The following is a 20,103-nucleotide window of genomic DNA, read 5'->3' as shown; positions in this document are numbered from 1 at the left end:
GACCTGAGGGAACCTCATCTGTGGGTAATACAAGGATAATTCAGGCTCCACAAGGGACATCTGAACCACTCAGGGTAAGAATTCAAACTAAGTTTGGCTAGATATAAAAAAAAAACCCGCTTGGACAACTTACCCCTCTCCCCACCCTTATAATTATTTTCCCAGTTGTCTCTGCAGTGCCTGAATTTTGTCAGAATTCAGCATTTATAGAGAGCTCTGCCTGCACCAAGGGCTGAGACACAACAGGACAATCATTCCTCTGAATAAGAGATGCTATCATTGAATTTTACAGCTGAGAGAACAAGGAGGTGAATCCATTGTCCTCAAGGCTCCTTTCTGCCTCCTTCTCCCAGTGCTGGACTCATTTCCAAATCCCATGGCCACCTCTCAGCTGCAGAGGCTTTGTTACACTTTGAGGACACCTTGCTCTGTTCTCAGGGAACTTTTCCTCCTGCTCTGGAAGGTTTTACTTGGTACATTATTCCCTGCCAGGCATCTGAATTGCAGCTGCATAAACTCATCACTTTGGGTTCTCTTGTCTCTTTGCCTGTCACTGGCCCAAACCTCTGTCAGAGAGTGCTCACGGGTCCCAGATCATCTCAGAGGAAACGTTCTCCTGGTGCTCTGCCAAGGAGCAGCTGAAGAAAGACCCCATGAGGCACCAAAACACTCACACACACAATCCCAGAATGGTTTGGGTTGGGAGGGGACCTTAAAGCCCATCCAGTGCCACCCCCTGCCATGGGCAGGGACACCTTCCACTAGCCCAGGTTGCTCCAAGCCCCGTCCAACCTGGCCTTGGACACTTCCAGGGATGGGGCAGCCACAGCTTCTCTGGGCAACCTGTGCCAGGCCCTCCCCACCCTCATGGGGAAAAATTTCCTCCCAATATCCCATCTAACCCTGCCTCTGGCAGTGGGAAGCCAGTCCCCTTTGTTCTGGCACTCCAACCCTTGTCCTAAGTCCCTCTCCAGCTCTTGGAACCCTTTTAGACCCTCTGAGGTCTCCCCAGAGCCTTCTCTTCTCCAGCCTGAACAGCCCCAACTTCAACTTGATATCAGCTCATCCTCAGGACACAGATGTTGAGCAAAGCACCTTTGCTGGCCTTGCTGAGCACAGAAACTGCCCGTTTGTCTGTGCACAGATCCTCAGGGGTCCTGCCTGAAGTGATGTCCTCCACATGCACAGTGTGTGCACAGACCAGAGGAAGCCCTGTTTTGAGGAAGGAAGGATGTTGAGCTGCTCCCACTCCAGAGCTCAGACTCTGAGCTACAGGAGGATGAAATAAGGTCTGATAAGGTGAAGGGAATTACCACCAGTGCTCCCATTGCACTGTGATGTGATTTATCCCAACTTCCACAGCCTGGGCATTGTGCTGGGCCTGCCTGGATATTTCATCTGAAATTTGGCCATAAAACTCCACATCTCCATGGTGCAATACCTGCACCTCAGCTGCTGCCAACAGCACCCCCATTTTTTTCTTTTAAATGCCTGTCTCTTGAAAGGTTCTTTTTCTCCTCCACCCATATTTCCATAACTCGCTGTAAAAGGGGAGTACAGGGAAGGAAAAGCACTGGCACACCACTGGGGCCTGGCTTTGTTTCAGGAACAGCAGAATAAATTTCCTGCCTTGATGCCTACAAAAAATTCCTAGCAGATCCTTTCTCTGGAGCTTGCTTTGCTACCCCCCTAGCAAGACTTTCCAGGAAAAGAGAGGAAAACAGTTCAGAAAAGAATAATGAACAGCAATAATTGAGCAATCCAGTCCAGTGGAAGGTGCTCCTGCCCATGGGCAGAGGGGTAGAGTGAGACGGTCTTTAAGGTCCCTTCCAACCAAACCAGGGTTCAGGCAGATGAATCTCTTTTAGTCATTCTCTGGCCTCATGAATGTTGTGGGAGAAATTAGTTCACAGCAATCAAAGTGGATTGAGCTGAACAGGGGGTTTCATCCCTTGGCTGAACAACAGTGAGTTAAATCCCTCCTTCCTAAGCTGCCTCCCAGCACAGTGACAATGGCCCTGTCTCTCCAGGACTTTCTTGTGTGTGTTTGCTCTGCTGTATGTGGGTAAGAGGACAACAGACATAAGAATTATCCAATTACAGGCTGGTTGGTGGCTTGGCTCTGGTGCCACACTCCGGGGCACTGTGGAGCTTGGGTGACAGAGCACACGGGAAAAAACGGGTCTGAGAGGTGAGGAAAGGGAAGTTCTGGACACCCTGCCTGGCTTTACCAGGGAGCTTTGTGTCCCTGATCCCTGCTGTGGGAACCAGTGCTGCCAGGACAGGCCAGCAGTGTGGTTTAGCCTCTGTTCACAGGGCAGGGCAGCAGTGAGGACAGTGGGTGTCTCCTGGGGATGCTTGGGAGGGCTCCAGTTTATGCACTGCCTGCAGTCAGTCTATCCTTCTGTGGGCCAGGTAGTGAATAGGGAACTGTTGGGAGCTGCAGAGATCTGCAAGTTGGGATTTTTTGATGCAGAAGATGTGTTGCTGTAGTAGAAACAGCTTTGGCCCTGTGGTAAACTTCTGGGCTGAGCTGAGCAAGAGTTGTTCCAATAAGCTCAGCCTAAAGGTGATGGGACACATGAGTAAGAGCGGCTGTGTCTTCCTCCAGCAGGGCTAGAAAAAGCCTTCCTATTCACTGGAGGTAGAAGAGTGTGTTTTTGATCCACCTTCAGTGACTAATCCCAGGCCAGAAAGGTGCTCTCTGGCTCCTCAGCCATTCCCCTCTTCCGCTTGGCATTAACTCAATCCTTCCTGGCTGTAAGTGAAACCATCTGTCCTGCTCTGGGCCCCACCTCCTCAGCATCCCGTGCTGTCTGAGCAGCTCAGGGGTGAGCTGATGACATTTGCAATTTCTGAATGAATTAATTGGAAGTTTGTAGTGTATTTCCTTCACCAATAGCAAACGTGTCTCCAATATGACTCCAAAGGCCTTTAAAAGGGAGTTCAGTAAAACCTTGGCTGGTCTGACAGCAGCACGACTTTCCCCTCATTGTCACAGGATAATGCATTCTCCTTGCCTCCTGTGGGCCTCAGCTAACAAATCTGCTGATGCAAGAATTCCTCTTGTCTTTTTGTTTGGCCAAGACTTTTGGGAGAAGAAAAGCAATGGACCTGTAACCCTGCTGCTGGAGGGATTAGCCCTCTGTCATGCTGGAGAGGAGCAGTTGCTGGTTCCCTGCAGGGAGAGAGGACATCTGCATCACCTGAGGAAAACTGGATTGTAGAAAACCAACTCCATCTTCCATTTGTTTTGAGCAAAGTAGAAAATCTGGAGCCTCCAACCTTCTGTGAAAGCATCACATGACTGCCAGTCCCATTCTGTGGACCAGTGTCTCCAAGAGGACCAACATAATGCATCTTTTCAGAGCTTCAGCTATTTTTCCACTAGTGGGAAGCTCTTCTGTCTGGCAAAAACACACAGTACAAGTCCCAGCTTCAAGCCTTACTGATTTCTGAGCACTGCTCTGATGCTAAAGAGCTTCTAAAATGGGATGAACTACATCTTCCTTTGGAAGAATCCTTTGGCTGCTAAATGTGTTCGATGGGCTTGAGGATAACTGAGCACCGAGTTAGGGGATGTGCTCTGGTGGGAAGTACAGCTGAAATTCCACCATCAGAGCAGCCCCTACAATGCTGGCACATTGGATGGATGGATGGCCCAGCCCTGGAAGGGTCCAAGGCCAGGTTGGACAGGGCTTGGAGCAACCTGGGCTAGTGGAAGGTGTCCCTACCCATGGCAGGTTGGAATGAGATTATCTTTAGGGTCCCTTCCAACCCAAATATTCCAGGGTTGTTGTAACCAAAACCTGCCATCCCAGAGAGCAGAACAGCCAAAAGAATGTACAGATCCCCTCTTGCATTAAAGAGGCAGCAGGTAAAGTACAGGTTCTAGTTAATGCCATGTTTCAGGTACTGGGCAGTGCTCTCTCTGGGCACAACCAAAGCCTGGACAAGTTGAATTTAAAGCTCTCTGCTGCAATGAGTTTATTCTGCAGCAACTGCTCTCATTTGCAGCACTTGCTGCTTTGACAAAAGGCTTCCTTGAGGTGACGCACGACTTCCCTCTGAGCACAGGGATGTAACTTCCCCTTCCACTCCTTGGCCAGGGAGCCAGCATTCCAGAATGATGTATTTTAATTAATTTCAGCAACTGAATCCCTTGGCTTGGAGGCATGTGTGATGCAGAACAAAGCCATGTGCAATTTTAGGTTAATATTTCCCTGTTCATTCAGAGGACAGAAGCTGACAAAGCTGGTGGATTTTCATACAGCCCAAACAAATGTCTGCTCAGAAGAACAGGCCAGATGCCTGTAGAGGGAGGCATGGGGAGCACTGGGGCCAAATGCAAATCCCCCTTGGCTTCACAAATGATCTGATTTAAAATTTTACTTCAGGCCTGTTTTGAAGGGGGCAAGTGCCACCAAGGTGGAGGTTCCAGTGCTGCCCTGAATGATTCCTCTGTGCCCAGTGCAGGGAAAAGGATTCCAGCCCCACAGGCCTGCAGAGGACTGAGCTTTCAGGGTATTTGTGTGCCTTGGCTCAGACCACACTCCCTGGGCCAGACTGCATGGAGAGCAGAGAGCACCATTTCGGAAGCTTTTCCACTCACAAGCTGAAGCAGGCAATGGATTTGTCTCCAGATGCAGAGAATGAGGCAAACCAACCAACCAAATCACTCTGAGCACAGATCTAAGGCCAGTTTTACTTGCATAGCTAAGAGGAACTGATCCAAACCCCAGTGAAGTCAATGGAAAAACTCCCATGGCCACCAGTGCTCCCTGCACAGAGCCCAGGGACTGCAGTGAAATCCCATGTGGAAAACAGCGGGAGCAAAGCTGAGACTCACTGCGTGCTGGAAGCAGGAGGACAGAGAAAGAGCAGATGGAAAACTGGGCATGTTTCTGGGCACAGTCTGCTGATTAAGTAATGGTGACACAGCTTTAAGCATTTGTGCCTGGATTCGTCTGGAAATCGTAGGCAGAATTAAGATGGAATTTTTAATATTGATTTACCATTTGTTGATTATTCTCCATTAAAACTTCCCTGGCTGGTGCAGCTCTTCTGCCATCGAGATGATTTTAGTGGGGTTTTACATCTGCTCAGAATCTGCTCCACTGTCTTCAGACACATTGCAAGGACCACGAGCTGCCTTCACTCACAGCAACTGTGGCCCAAGGGATCAGCTGCCAGGAGTGGTTATATATCCTAAACCACCAAAATCATTACTGTGCCATTCCAGGAAGGCAGTTAAACACATGTTTAGGTTCCATTAACTTCAAAGTTAAACACAGGCTTAAGGGTTGTCCCTTCTGTGAGTCACAGCCTGACTCTGGTGCTGTTCCAGTGAGGTGTTGTCTGCCCCTGTCCTCCTCCACTGCCTGCTCAGAGGAGGTCCTGCACACACAGATCTACCTTTGGTGGGGACCCTGAACAAACCTTGTCCCAAACACTGAGCAGATCAGGTGGCAGAGTTACTCACCTCACTGTCTTCTGCCGGAGGTGGGGGAGGCTCTTTGATGATCTACAAAGATCAAAAAGAAACAGAATAGTGAATTTATACTTTGTTCTTTAGCACAATTCAAATGTCACCAAGAAATGCAAAAGAGAAAACCACAGGATATGCTGCTGGGAACATCTGTGAAGTGTGTGATCACAGGGTGGCTGGGGGTGCTCCTGGAGTCACTGTTACTGAGAGTAGGAGGGGAGGCAGGAGGTGTCCCAAAGCCCTGCCATGGAGACATTCCTGGTTACAGCTCCAGAATCACCTTGCTCCTTCAGTGAGGTAACAGCAAATTCAGAGCCTTGATCCTCCAGCCTCCTAATCCCAGGAGTTGCCACAGTCAGTGGTGGCTCTAAGCAACACACAACAGTTGATGTTTCATCTGAACAACCACACTAAAATCAGCATCTCCTACTGGACTCTGCACACGTGTACAAATCCTGCCTCAAATAATTTACAGTCTGAACAAAGGCTGGAAAGTGAAACCAAGATGAAGTAAAATGCCCTGGAGACACTGCAAAGCAGTGAAAACCCCCAGCCTGTCTCCCAGGCCATTCTTTCTTCTTCATTCCAGAAGGCTGTGCCACCTCATGCTCTTCACATTCATGCTTTTCACATTATCAGGTTAATAAAATCACTGTCGTAAGCTTTAAAAAATATAAATATATATATATATTTGAGGCTCTCCAAGGGTTTCTAATGGAGAAGCAGGATGGGGTTGTGGACTGGTCCAGGATATTCTCCATAGAAACCATTTCAGTTGATGTGGGCGTGAGGTTATTATTTCATGCAGAAAGTTTGCACTCAGGGCTCTGCAGGCAGTTGGCTGTTCCCAGAGCCCTCCATCCAAGAGCAACAGAGGCCCTTCCAGCGGGAACAGTCGCACACAGGCACGTCAGGCCCCTCTCCCTCCCCCGGGACCCCAGAGCACAGCCCCTGCCCGCCCAGCCCCGCCAGGCACGGCAGTGCCCCGGGGGGATCTGCTCCTGCCTTTTATGTCCATGTGCACAGGGCAGCTCCCCCTGCACACACCAGCCCAGGAGGCAGATGTGTCAGGGGCTGTGCTCCGGAGGTGCCAGAGTGTCCCCAGCTCCAGGACGGGCTGTTGGGGCAGAGGCTGCCCAGGTACAGGGTGGACACGTGTGGGCTCCAAAATCACCCCTCAGAAAGAGACACAGCCCCCAACAACAACAGCCGGGCTGTTTAAATGCAGAAAGGGAAAATGACAATCACATTAAAGGTCCTGAAGATATAAATATTTACAGCAATGCCTCTCACTTGTGTTTTTCCTGCTCAGATGAGCTCACTGGTTTTATTTTCCTCTGCAAAGCCCGAGTCATGCAATGTGGCCCTTAATGAAGAGCATGTGCCTCTGGCAGGAGAGATGGGGCTGGAGCAGTTTGTGTCCCAGCCCAGAGCAGTGGTGGGTGTAGAGCTCTGCCTCTGCCTCCTCCTGGGCCACAGAGCTTTTATTTTTGGTGGCCTACAACACCCCGGGGAAACTCTTGCTAAAGAGTCTTCGTGCTTTAGGAATCAGCTTTGTGTGCACAGAAGCACAGAGCACATGTGGAAGCCTGGAATGACACGTGAGGAGTGTGTTGGAGCACAGCAGGACTGGGGTCAGACGTGGCTGTGCCCCCACAGGCCCCGGTAGGGAGGTAGAGAGGGGATGGCTCCGAGAGCTGGGACTGACCAGCAGAGCTGGGGAGTGTCTGTACAGCATCCATCTCTCTGCCCAGCCTGAAATTCCTGTTCTCAGGCAGGACAGAAACGATGAAAGTGATGAAAATGATGAAAAGTGATGAAAATGATGAGAAATGATGAAAAGTGGATGGAAAGTGGCTGCAGTGTGCCCCTCAGTGAGCCCCACAACTCAGGAAGGACATTGAGGGGCTGGAGCATGATCCAGGGAAGGGAACAGAGCTGGCGAAGGATCTGGAGCACCAGGAGCAGCTGAGGGAGCTGGGGGGGCTCAGCCTGGAGCAAAGGAGGCTCAGGGGGGACCTTCTCACACTTTACAACCACCCTGAGGGAGGTTATAGTCTGGTGGGGGTTGGCCTCTTCTCCCAGGCAACCAACAACAGGACGAGAGGACACAGTCTTAAGCTGCACCAGGGGAGGTTTAGGTTGGACATCAGGAAGAATTTCTTCAGAAAAAGGGTGTTCAGGCATTGGAAGGGGCTGCCCAGGGAGGCCTTGGAGTCCCCATCCCTGGAGATGTTCAAAGAAATACTGGACGTGGCACTCTGTGCTCTGGGCTGGGGGACAAGGTAGTGTTTGCTCAAGGGTTGGACTTGATCTCAGAAGTCTTTTCCAACCTAACTGATCCTGTGATTCTGTGAAAACTGGATGGAAACTTGTCTTCATCACAGCACTGCTCTGTGGAAAGGAAATCTTGGGTATCAGCATGGTTTCCTCAGAGTGCTGCTCCTTGGAGTAAGATGGAGACAACATAATTTCTTACGTGTCTCTTGATACACTAAACACTGACCCAGAGTGTGCAATGCACCAACACACGCAGCACTCACTTGTCAAGAGACCTCCTTTTGAACCAAAGCCCTGAATCCAAACCCACTGGATGCTGAGAAACTTCAGATATCTGATCCAAAATGTACCTGCTGGAAGTGGCCTCATTCCCTCCTGGAGCATTCCCTGCTCTGGTGGAACATCGTGGGTTCCAGTGGAGTTTCTCTCATTTGCATTGGCACGAAACATCAGGATAATCCATCCAACACATTTGGTTCAGCTAAGCATCCAAACACAACTTCTCAGCCAGTATCACTGGAAACTCTGGAGATTACAGGCTTGGAAATGAGGGATGGCTGTTTTCCATACGTTTGCATTCCTTCTCATAACATATGCGGACACGTACACGCAAACTGACTTCTGTAAACAGATCAAGTGTTTTCTATCACAGGCCAAGAGGGAAAAAAAAAAGAAATTCCTTCAATTTTTCAGTGCTTTGCACTTCTAAGATAACTGAACACCCCGTAAGTTGGCAACGTGGATTGGTTCATTTGGACACGTCTGGAGACGGAAAGAGTTCAGTCCTCTGGGTCTTTGAGCCTGTACAACCTCTCGAAGGTCAAGCCTCACAAAAAAATACCATTTCTGTCTCCCTGCCCAGGTCAGGAGAGGATTTTGTTCTCCAAACAGCACAAATCTTCTCCTTCTCCCTTTTGGATTCTTACAGTTACAGCTGAATGTGCACGAGACCCTTATCCCGGGATACTGAGACCCTTATCCCAGGGCACTGAGAGCCTTATCCTGGGATACTGGGATCCTCATCCTGGGGCACTGAGACCCTTATCCCAGGACACTGAGACCCTTATCCCGGGACACTGAGACCCTCATCCTGGGACACTGAGACCCTCATCCTGGGGCACTGAAGACAGTGAAGCAAAGGGGATGTTGGTGCCATCCCACACAAGTGGGCAAAGCAAGAGCCGGGGGGATTAACGAGGTCCCAGAGGAGCCCCAAACCCTTGCTCCTGTGGCACAAACAGAAACAAGAGCCCAAGGACAAGAGAAGAAAGGCCATGGCAGGGCCCCTGTGAGGACACAGCCTGCAAGGCCACCTCGCTCTGCTCTGGCTGCCCCTCTGGCCTCCAGCTGATACCCAGGGCCCTGCTGAAGGCGTTCAGCTGGGAGAGGGCCTGGCCAAGCACAGCTCTGGGGAGTTTGGCTTGGCAAGGCTAGAGTGTTTGTTCATGTCTTCTTCAGCTGTTTTGATAACCCCAAGCCATCTCTGTGATTGCTGTGCAACTGCATCTCCTGCCCCTGGTTTTGGAAGAACGTGATTGTCCAGCCCCGTGTTTCCTCACCAGGTGAGGAGCACCTGAGGGATTCCCCATCATCCCCATGCTGGAAAAACCTTGCAATGTGGTCTGTCCTTCCCAGGTGGGAAAGGCCTGTGGGCTGGAGGGGTTGGCCTTTGGCTTTTCATGGCAGAGGAAGGAACTTCAAGAGCAGTTGCAGCACTTCTACACTCTGAGTTGTGAAAATGCAGGACAGTGAAGTAATTCTTTGCCTTTCCTCACAGATCCCAACACTCATGTGACTGACACAGGTCTCTGTTAGCTGAGCCACCCCATGCCTCAGATCCATGGAGAAGCAGCTGTTTCTGATGGATAACCCAGTGTCAAAGCAGAGGAATGCTATCAGCCACCTCCTGGAAGGTTAAAAGCATTGGAGAGGATGAATTTTCTGTTGCCCTGAAATTTCTGTAGCCATTCAGGCATAAGAGAGCACATGTTGAATCCAAAGTTTGCATATTCCAGGAATGTGTCTAGGATGTTTTCCATCCTGGGAGCCCAGAAATCTCCACCAGCTCACACTGTCCAGCAATCACACACGCAGTTACTGTCCCTGGAGTTTCAGATGATAAATAGGGGCAATATGTTTCTTGTCAGTGAAGCTTTAGGATGGAACAGATCATCATTTAAAATGAAGCAAACAGTACAAAATAAGAAATAAAGGACTTTGCCTCTAATTAGGACTAAAATTTGGGAAGGGAGTATACAGTTTAACTGAGCAGATCATTTTGTCCTTATTTACCTTCACTCTTCTGCAAACCACAGAATGTGTATTTTTGCTGTCCTAATAAACAGGGATTTTTAATAGCATTAACTCTGACCCATCTGACTCATCTTTATTTTTTCTCCTTTCATATTTATAGTTTTGACCTCTCAGTCCTGTGACAGTTTCATAGTTGAGGTATGAGTTGGGTAGAGGAACATTTCCTTTTTATATCTGCCATGTCTGCTGTGTCTTCTGAGTATTCTAATCCTTGGAGATTTGGTCTTCACTTCCAAGCTAATACAAGCAGGAGCCTGTCCTAGTTTCTTCATCTGCAATATAATGCAACCTTCTTTCTAGACATACAAGAGGTAAGAGAAGTCCAATGGAAAGTTAACTCATCCTTTTAAGTTCACCTCTCTTGTCAGCCTGGGAGCAGATCCAGAAATCCCAATTTTAACTCATTAAAACTGTAAGAAAGGGCTGTTTCATGCTTAAGATTTGGAGGTGAAGTGCACAAACCAAGTTCAGTACAGGATATGAAATGTCAAAATCATCCACTGATGAAAGACAAGACTTCGTGGAGGGGAAAAGCCTCCATTTATTAACCCTGGTACAGTTTGCAGCTGCCTGGGGCGGGCATGGAGTTGTCCAGGGAATGCACATTAAAAATGCAATGTCTGCAAAGGTTGTTCTTTTTCCTGGGCTATTCCACTCACAGATAAACCAGGCCAGAACCACTGGGGTGTGCTCCAAGTGTCTGACCCACTTTCTTTGGAAGACTATATAAATGAAATTCCTTTTCTGGGCTGAAGAATCCCCCCATGGCCTCTTCCAGCCTTGCCCAGGAGCCCTTGCTCTCCCTCACTGATCCTGGGGAATATTCTGGTTTAGTAAGACCACGTCCTAAGGAGCTATTCCTCCTCAGCTGGGCTGAGCCAGCTTTCTTTGGAAGAGGTGAGAGGTGGTCAGGGAAAGCAAACAAAGGCAGAAGTGGTTTTTATGGAGTGAATTACTTGCCATGCAGGCCCAGGGCAGAGCTCAGCAGTGCCTGCCCTGCTGAAGGACCTGCTCTGGTCTGGAACAGGGGCTGCTGAACCCGGGCAGGATTAACATCACTGGCCTCTGGATCTGGCCTCAAGGAAACACATCAGCAAGGGAATTGTCTGGGAATCTGAAGTCTGGGCACAGCATCTGAAGGCAGATGCCTTCCCAGCCTCAGAGGGCGCTTTCCAAAACGGCAACTCCATGAACATCTTTCAGTTTGGACACTCCACAACTGAGGGGCACTTTGGAGAATATGGATTGAGGTTTTTGGTAAGGACACATCAAGGCACCTCAGTTCAGTGCCTGGCCCCCACACTGTTCCACCAGCCCATGTCTCCACCTGGGCTGCTGTAGAGCTGGTGGCATCAGCCCGGGCACTGGGCCTTTGCTCGGTTCTTTTGGGGATCAGTGCCAGCCTGTTTAAACACAACCACTTATTGAGTGTTATATCCATATGCCAACCACTCTGATCTGACTGACAGGAGCCTGAGAGCAGCACTGACCTGCCCTGGGTACTCTGTGTGATCCATAAGACCATCCTCATCCTCCTGCTGCCCTTTGTGCCCAGCACTGCAGAGTCAGGGTGTTTTTTACACTGCCTTAAACCTGCAACAGCAGCGCTGCCTCCAAGGGTTTGGGAAGTAAATGGAGATGCTCATTCCTGGCAGTGTGTGTGGATCCAGACCCTGAATGTTCCACACAACAGTTATCTCCAGTAAATCCAGTGATTCCAGGTGTAGAATGTGGGACACTCCCTGCTCAGGTGGGTGCTCACCTGGACAGCCCAGAGCCGGCCCAGAGGCAGGGCCTGCAGGGCTCACAAACAATCTCTGCCTTCACACTTCTGCTTTCTCTTTTGCTTGGTTTGTCTCAGTAATGTTGCAGATGATTCATGATCCTGTGCTCCCTTCTCCCACATCATCATCCTGCAGCAGAGCTGTGCCCTGTGTGCACATGGGAGCGGGTGGGAGCAGAGCACGTGGCCCCTTGCAGGGAATCTCCATCCAGCCAACAAGGACCGTGTCATTTTATGGCTCTTTAGGGTTGCTGTAGAGCCTATGCATTTCCTCCCCTCCTCTTCCTCCAGTTTAGCCATGATTTTCATGTGGTTTTAATCTATATTTTCTGTATTTTCTCCATCCAGCTCTTTGTTTCCAAAACTTCTGGTCAGCTGCAGTACAGACTGAGAGCCAAACAGATTGCTGGGTTCTTCCATGCTTCCTTCCAGAAAACAGCTTTAAAGTTAAAACTGGTGTTAGATGCTTAAATACCAACACCTCATTTATCTGCCAGCCACACCCCTGCATTTAAAATGGCTGCAGTGGGAAAAGGAGGGAGATGGGGCAGATTTTCTGCAGGGGCAACTAACACAGCCCAGCCTCGTGTCCTCCCCCTCAGGCCACCCTGGATGGCTGCAGAAGGGAGGCAGAGACACGTGTTTACTTGATAAACCCGTGAGGAGATGTGATGCACAGCCATGTGGGAAGATGCACGTGGGGAAAAGTCTCAGTCTCAGCTGCCCCTGGGAGATAATTCCACTCCCACCCCTGGAGTGCCCTCACTGAGCTCCAGCCCAAGGCTGGGCCAGGCTGGCTGTGGCCATCCCTCCACCTGATCCAGGGCTAACCTTTGCAAAGGTGCAAAGCATGGCCCAAACAGCTCCCTCATCCTGCCAGGACCCATGTCCATGTGGGACACGTGCTCAGTGTGGTGCTGCACGTCAGCACAGGGAGCCCATCCCAGCACAGGGAGCCCATCCCAGCACAGGGAGCCCATCCCAGCACAGGGAAACCATCCCAGCACAGGAAACTATCCCAGCACAGAGCAGCCTTCCAGTATTGTATCAATTATACCTTCACTATACATCCAAACACTTCAACCAGCTCTATTTCCAAGCCAATCTAACAATGTGCCTGCAAATCCTCCCTGAGATAGTTTTGGAGGCTCATTATCTCTTTGGCTCACATCTACATTAAAATCTACTTGGTTTACAGCAACATTAAACCTGAGGCTTATGTTGGCCTCCTACCCAGAACAATTCCACCCTCAGGCACCTGAACAGCCCCTTGCACACACAGTTACTGCTGGGGGTGTTGGACTCCTCCAGGTTGTGCTGTACTCAGGAAGGAGGAGGAATGGGAAGACAACCCCTAACTCAGGGAGGCTGGGATGTGGTGTCTGCTGTTCCCCAGAACTGCTCAGCTCAGGAGGAGTGGGGTCACCCCATTCCAGATGTCTGTGTACTGGCCACCATTCCTGTAAGGAGTCCAGTGGTGGGAATGTCAGGGCAGCAGAATTAGTTCTTTGTTTTCTGTTGTTGAACAAACCTCCCAGAACCTTCGGAAAGGTTCGTGTCTGCCTCCCATGCTTTTGTAATATCCCCCACAGGTATCCAGGGTAATTTTGCCTGTGCTGGTATCAGGCACAGCAAAGAGTTATTATTGTTCTGAGCCACCAGGCAACAATTGCCTCTACTGTAAACCGAGTGGTAAATTCCAGACTTCATCCCAGAATCCTTCTGAGACCAATAAACTTGGATACATTTGGAAACAGCATTCCTTTATGGGTGAGTGCCAAGGAGATACTGGGTTCCAGATAAACCTCCAGAGTGAGTCTATTGACTTCAGTCCATTTACTCCAGGGATAAAGCTGGCTTGGTGTCTTTCCTGAAGAACTGCCGGATAATAATGACTCCTATTTAATTAAAAAGCATGCCAAGAGGAATTTCAGGGTTTAGAAATGTGCTTGTCACTCAGAAACAAATTTATACTTGGTAAGAGAAGAGTTTGTTGTTTTTTTCCTTCTTCCCCTGGACACATCCCCAGTTATCTCCAAACGTCCCCGGGCTGGGATCCACGGCGATGGCTCCGGCTCTGCGGTTTGGTTATTCGAGGTTAGTGCTGATGCCTCTGGTCTCTTGTGCAAGCCAGTTCCTCTGCCCTTAATTCACTCCTGACAACTGCATTCCTTCCTGTGCCACTTCCAAACCAGGCCAGAGCTCTGCTGGGCTCCCTCTCTGCACACCCCAGACAGGCTGGGCTCTCCTCCACAGGCTTATCTTTAATTTCACAGAGTTTTTGGGTGAGCAATACACAGTGAGGTATCTCAGCTGCTGATCTGCTGCCAAACACACCAGGCTACCCCCTGGAGAGGTGGAAGAGATTTCATCCAGGCTCTTGGAGGAAAATCTTTCCAACAGCTACAGGGATGTGTTTGACTTACACTTGGAAACCATCAGTGAGATAGTCCCCACTCACAGACCCTGCTAAGAGGGAATGTGGGAGGTAAAGGAGGAGAGTGAGGAAAAGCTTTTATCTGCAACAAATTTTTCAAGTACAGGATTTAAATCTGGAAAACATTAAGTTTATAAAGTTTCGTGTGGACAGAGGCTGCCTCTCTCTGCTGGCTCACCTTGCTTATCTGGGCTGTATTTTTACACTTCACAACCACTGTCCTCACACTGTTTCATCCAGCAGACCCACACTGCCCTCCCAGTGCACAGCTCCATGTCCCCTGCACTGCTGCTTTTATTTATGCCTTTTTCTCATCAGCTTCACCTTTCTCCTGTAATAGAACCTTAACCCAGCAGTGTCACTGAGAGCCTTTCCTCTCTTATCCCCCCAGTTCTGCTCCAGTGCAAACATCTGTACAGGGCACATCTCCACTGACTTCCATGCAGGTGTGCCAACAAAGGAATCGGCCCAGTTCCTCTGGGAATGTGCCATCTACTTTAGACAAATAACTCTGAGCAACCTACCATGCTGTTAATGCTTTGGCCAAATTTAGAACCAATCTTTTTTTATTGTTCTGAAAGTCCAAATAAATATTTTTACCATTCTGGTTTTCTTCTCAGGACAGAGGTGCCAAACTACTGTGAAAAGAAGCGTTTTATCCCCAGTGTTTCCAGCCAGGAACAGAAATAGGCAACGAAGATTTTTCCTGCGAGATTTCCATCCTTGTTCTGGGTAAATTCATCTCAGCACAAAGACTCATCCTTCACTTTGCCTCCAAAGCTCTCAGGACTGGATTGCAGGTTTGGTACAACATGGTACAAATTTACAACTCTGGGTATGTCATTTGAAATCAAGAATAATGATGGTGACCCAGCAACTTGAGCCAGTTTGGGCAGCCTGAAAAGCAGCATCTGAATTGTTCCACGCAGCCACTCACCAAAACAGGAGTCCAACTCTGCTGACATTTCTACATCTCTAATTCTTGTTCTATATTTGCAGCACAAACAAGACCCAGAGCAGCAGCAGAACTTCCCTGTATTGTGTGTTCCCCAATAACCAGGATCCTTGCCCTGATCCTCAGAGTGCCAGGGAATGATCAGCAGGGATGGACAGTGCTAGGACAGGTCCTTGCAGACAAACACCAGAGCACGTCTCGAGTCCTGTGATTTCCTTTTTGCCTCCCTTGACCTCCTCCTTCTCCTCTGTTCTATCTTGATTTTCCTCTGTCTTTTTAAGGTATTAACCCTGTGATTGTGCTTTTTAACTTCTGTGAAAGAGCCTGGAGATAACTCTCAGTGAAGCACAGTTGTACTTCCACTAGAACTGTCACTTGGGTGTTTCAAAGTGCTTTCCAGCCATAGTGGGTCAGGAAACAAAGTTAATCTTGCAAAACTTTCTGCATTAGAAATGCCTTTTCCTTGCACCTGAGGCAGAACAAGGACTGCAGCCTGGGCTGGCCATGCCCTTCCACAGGAGCCCTCCAGCATGGAGATACCAACACTGGGGTTAGACAACGCAGAAGAGCCCTTCCTCCCCAACAGGCATGGCAAGGAATACATTTCTGCAAACCCTTTCCATTTTGTGACCAATAAATACGACTGAGAGGCTCCTGACAAGGCCTGGATGTTGGCAGCATTGCTGTTCCATGGGGGTGATCCAGAGGCTGGGCAGATGGAACAGAAGCCCAAAGCAGTGCCAGTGGTGGAAGAAATGCTGCCCCATCCTGTGGAAAACTTTGTCCCCTTCCCCCACATTTCTTACATTCAGGCAACACTGAATTGCTGGTTTCTGCTGATGATTTCTGTCACTTACCACAGTGCAGCAGAGAGGCCAGAACCACCAGAGCAGAGCCAAGGCCAGCAGGAGGAAGAGGATCAACAAGGCGATGGCCAGGATGGTCCCATCGGACTGGAAGAGAAACACCAGAGTGTGTGAGCAGCACTAACACAGAACTGGCTCTCCAAGGTACCCCCCTGTGCACCCTGCTTCCAGGGACATCCCACTCTCCATTTATTGTCATTTTAATGACGATAATTATCAATGCCATACTCCATTTATTTGTCAGACAAAATGCAGTTTTCCTCTCTCCTCACACATCAAATGTGGCACCTGTCCCTCCCCCACCTCACTGCAACGAGACCCAGAGCTCTCCTTCACTTCATGGATTTTGCCTTGATTTTCTGAACCTCCCAGTTACATAAAACATTTAGTTCAGTTCAGAGTAAAACTAATGTAACATTCATCAGAGTATTGTGAAGACTGAAAAAAGATTTAAAAAGGAGCTCACAACACAATCATGGAATCATGGAGTGCTTTGTGTTGGGAGGGACCTTAAAGCTCATCTCATTCCACCCCCTGCCATGGGCAGGGACACCTTCCACTAGCCCAGGTTGCTCCAAACCCTGTCCAACCTGGCCTTGAACATTTCCAGGGATGGGGCATTCATCCATCCAACCTCTCTGGGCAGTGTTTGACTGCGGTTTAAACATTCTCCTTCTTTGCAACTCTTTTCCCCTCTTGCAGTACAAACTCTAAAGTGATGTTGGCATTAAAGTTGACTCCAAACACAAAACTTGCAGCCAGGTCTCCAGGGCCCCTGACTTGGGTCACCCTGCTCCTCTCAGCAGGGCTGAGCCACAGAAGTTCTGCCACGAGCTTTCCAGGGAGATTTGAACACACACACCACCCCAGCAATCACAGGGAGTTTCCTCCTCAGAAGCCATTAACTCCAGAGGATCCTCTCCTCTCCAGCTGGGATGCTGCCCCCAGTTAAGATCCATGTGCAGTTCTCTGGTGTCCATCAGCACTGCAAACTGCTGCACAGGCCAGCCCAGCCCAGCAAGCAAAACCCACCGTGCTTCATTTCCTGCTGCTTAGACTCAACCCCCAGCAGCTGTTCCTGTCCTGAGGTGTGCCAGCCTCCCCACACCCTTCCTCCCCAGCACCATCATCCTGTTCCCAGGCCAGCAGGCAGGCCTGACTTCAGCCTCTTGGAGATGTTCCTGATGGCAGAGCAGGCATTCCAAACCCCCAGCTCAGGGTCAGGATCCCAGTGCCAGACTGAGGACACGGTCAGGGCAGACTGACCTGTCGGGGGGAGATCTGGGTGCCTGCTGAGCTCACTGTAACTCGGGGCCAGATGACCTCCCATCATACCAGAGAGGGAGAGTAATGGAAAAGCAACCAGGTTGAGAGCATTTTCCAAGCTCTCTGCTGGTGCAGAAAGAATTTCTGGAGAACTTGGATCAAGACGACCTGATCTTTGACACTTGGAAGCTAAAGAGAGGTAGTCCACACAGGAGAATAATTCACCCAAGGCATGTCTGGAAATGGAACTTGGACCCCACCACAAAATAAAAGCTCATTTGAGAAGACAGAGCTGTACATTTGGGGCTGTTCCTCCAGACAAAGAGCATAAAGGCACATCCATCATCTGCAAAATGACACCTGCTGATAGTCAGTGCTTTACAAAATGTGATCTCGACTCTTTGCTGCCATGAAATTGTAGGAGAAATAAAGCTTTTTATGTCTAATCATTGTCTGCCCCTTTAGACCCAGACTGAAACAAACATTTTGTCATTAAGATATTCTGAAATCAATTTGCAAATATACAAGACAAAGTGGCCTTGTAACTGTTTTCTGGGGATTTTTTTTTGTTTGTTTTTAAAAATAGAATTTATTTTTACTTTTCTTCCCCCCAAGACAATCTGTGAAAACCAACTTAGGATACCCCAACACGTGTTTCTGCACCAGCTCTGAGCTGTCCCTGCTGCAGCCAGGCCGGGAGGGAACCCCAGTGAGTCACACCAGGACAGAGCACATGCACACCACAAACCCTGCCAGAATAATCCACAGTGCACTCTTGAACTGCTTTGGGTTTGGTTATCTTTATTTTGCCAGTTTCTGCCAGAATTTAGCTATCACTCTGTGCAATATCTATGGTTTAATATGGCTACAGCTATGCTTAGCTAGAAACTGCCACTTAGCCAAGCTGAGTGATGAACAAGAAGGAAATTCTGCCTGCTAAAAGAGTTTGCAAAAGTTCCTCTGACATTTTGAAATCTCTCTCCTAATCTTATATAGCTGGTGAAAGGGCTGAAGCATTTCAAATGTCTGCTTTCATTCCTTTCTTTTTAATATTTTTTTGGTTTGTTTTGTTTTTTTTAAATGAAAATTTGGAAGAACAATGCAAAGGCTCATGGAAACACTGACCCATGGAATAATGCAACGAGCTGTGTGTAACACTCAGTGAATACAGGCAATTCAGACCAAGAAAACAACTTTCATTTTAAAAAGAGAATTTCTACAGTAAACTAGAGAATTTTCCATTAAAAAAAAAAAGATCTATGGAGACAAAGCCCAGATAGTCCCTAAATACACAGTTATCCGTGATCAGTGCTATTGTCCCATAGGGATTCACCTTGACTTCTCACACAGAGATAAAGCTGGTGCTGGTGCCCTCATCGAGATCAATAAGTTCAAACCCCAGCACACCTGAATGGTGACAAAAGCCCAACAGCAAAGGGACCCTCAGAGCTTGTTCCAAATGAAGTGGGAAACTTTGGTACTTCGCTTCCCAACAACTGTTGAAGTCCTGGACGGTGCCTGGAGCTGCTCTTTTGAAACACCCTGTTATTTTATGGAGGAACAGTCATATAAAAAGGAGTGGGCTCTTTACATGCCCTTTCAAGGTCCTCCACATCTGACATACTAAAACTCTGCTGTGCAGACTGTGAAGCAAATGAGCTGGTGGAGAAAGCAAGGCAGCTGTGCCTTGGAGCCTCCTCTGCCCTGCCAGGGTCCAACAAGGCCAACAAAGTGCTGCAAGTACTGCTGGCACTGGAAGTGTAATGGGAAACAAGCTCTGGAAGATATTGTACAAGAGATATGAAGAAATCTGGAGCAGGACATGCTAGAGGCATTTCCTCATATATTGGAAGGTGTGTACATACATATACGTAGAGAGAGAGGGAATCATGGAATCACAGAATGGTTGGGGCTGGAAGGGACCTTAAAGACCACCTGGTTTCATCCCTGCCATGGGCAGGAACACCTTCCACTGGACAAGGTGGCTCCAAGGCCTCTCCAACCTGGTCCTTCACTCAGCAGTTACTGTGGAATTTTAGGGACTACGAGAAGCCAGGCTGGGATGGGGGAAATCCCTTGGCCACGAGACAGAACCCTGGCCCAGTTCTTGAACTGCAGGTTCTTCTAGAGACAGAGGAGGGGAGGGATGGCAAAATCTGATCCAGCAACTGCCATGGGCTATTTCCTGAACTTTCCCCACAAACACTGGGATATGTTCCCCCTGCAAGGGAACAACTCCCCCCAGGCACACCCGTGATCCCTGGGAAGATCCCAACACAAAGCTCAGGATAAGCTGAGTGGGTGCACATTCCTTTAACAGCCAGGGCAGAGGGATGGCCACTCCACCATGGCCCTGCCACAGAGGAAATGACTCACCCCCCAGCCTTCCTTTGCTGTTCCCTGCTGAGACACTGCCCAAGACCAACCTCCTGAAATTTTGCCCCAGGAAGTTCAGATGCAATCATGAGGTGAGACAAAGCCAAGATGGAATCTATGGTATTAAGCCCTCTATTTTATCTTAGACTTTCTAAATTCTTCTGACACAGAAACAGACACATACCAGTTCATAAACACAAAATTTCAATGGAATTAAGGTTTATTTTTGAGGGTTTTCCAAAAGATGCTGCTACACACCAGATGGGTATTTTTTGTTGCATTTGGGTTTATTTCTTGTTTTTTCTAATCTTCTTATTTTTGTTTAAGATTTTATTTCCT

General features: G+C 48.8%; 1 protein-coding gene across 1 annotated transcript in view; it reads right to left on the bottom strand.

Moving 5' to 3' along the window:
* ANTXR1 (ANTXR cell adhesion molecule 1) overlaps positions 1-20,103 on the bottom strand; it is a 105,311-nt gene that overhangs the window by 34,517 nt on the left and 50,691 nt on the right. The window contains exons 13-14 of the mRNA XM_051812060.1: positions 16,114-16,209; positions 5,483-5,524 (exon numbers count right to left, since the gene is read on the bottom strand). Coding sequence (XP_051668020.1) covers positions 5,483-5,524; positions 16,114-16,209 — 138 coding nt within the window. The remainder of the gene's footprint in view (positions 1-5,482; positions 5,525-16,113; positions 16,210-20,103) is intronic.

The sequence above is a fragment of the Manacus candei genome, unplaced genomic scaffold (genome assembly GCF_025592945.1).
Source record: "Manacus candei isolate 608988 ecotype Guabito, Panama unplaced genomic scaffold, ASM2559294v1 h1tg000084l, whole genome shotgun sequence".
Taxonomy (NCBI): Eukaryota; Metazoa; Chordata; class Aves; order Passeriformes; family Pipridae; genus Manacus; species Manacus candei.
This window is presented reverse-complemented; position numbering and strand designations above follow the sequence as displayed.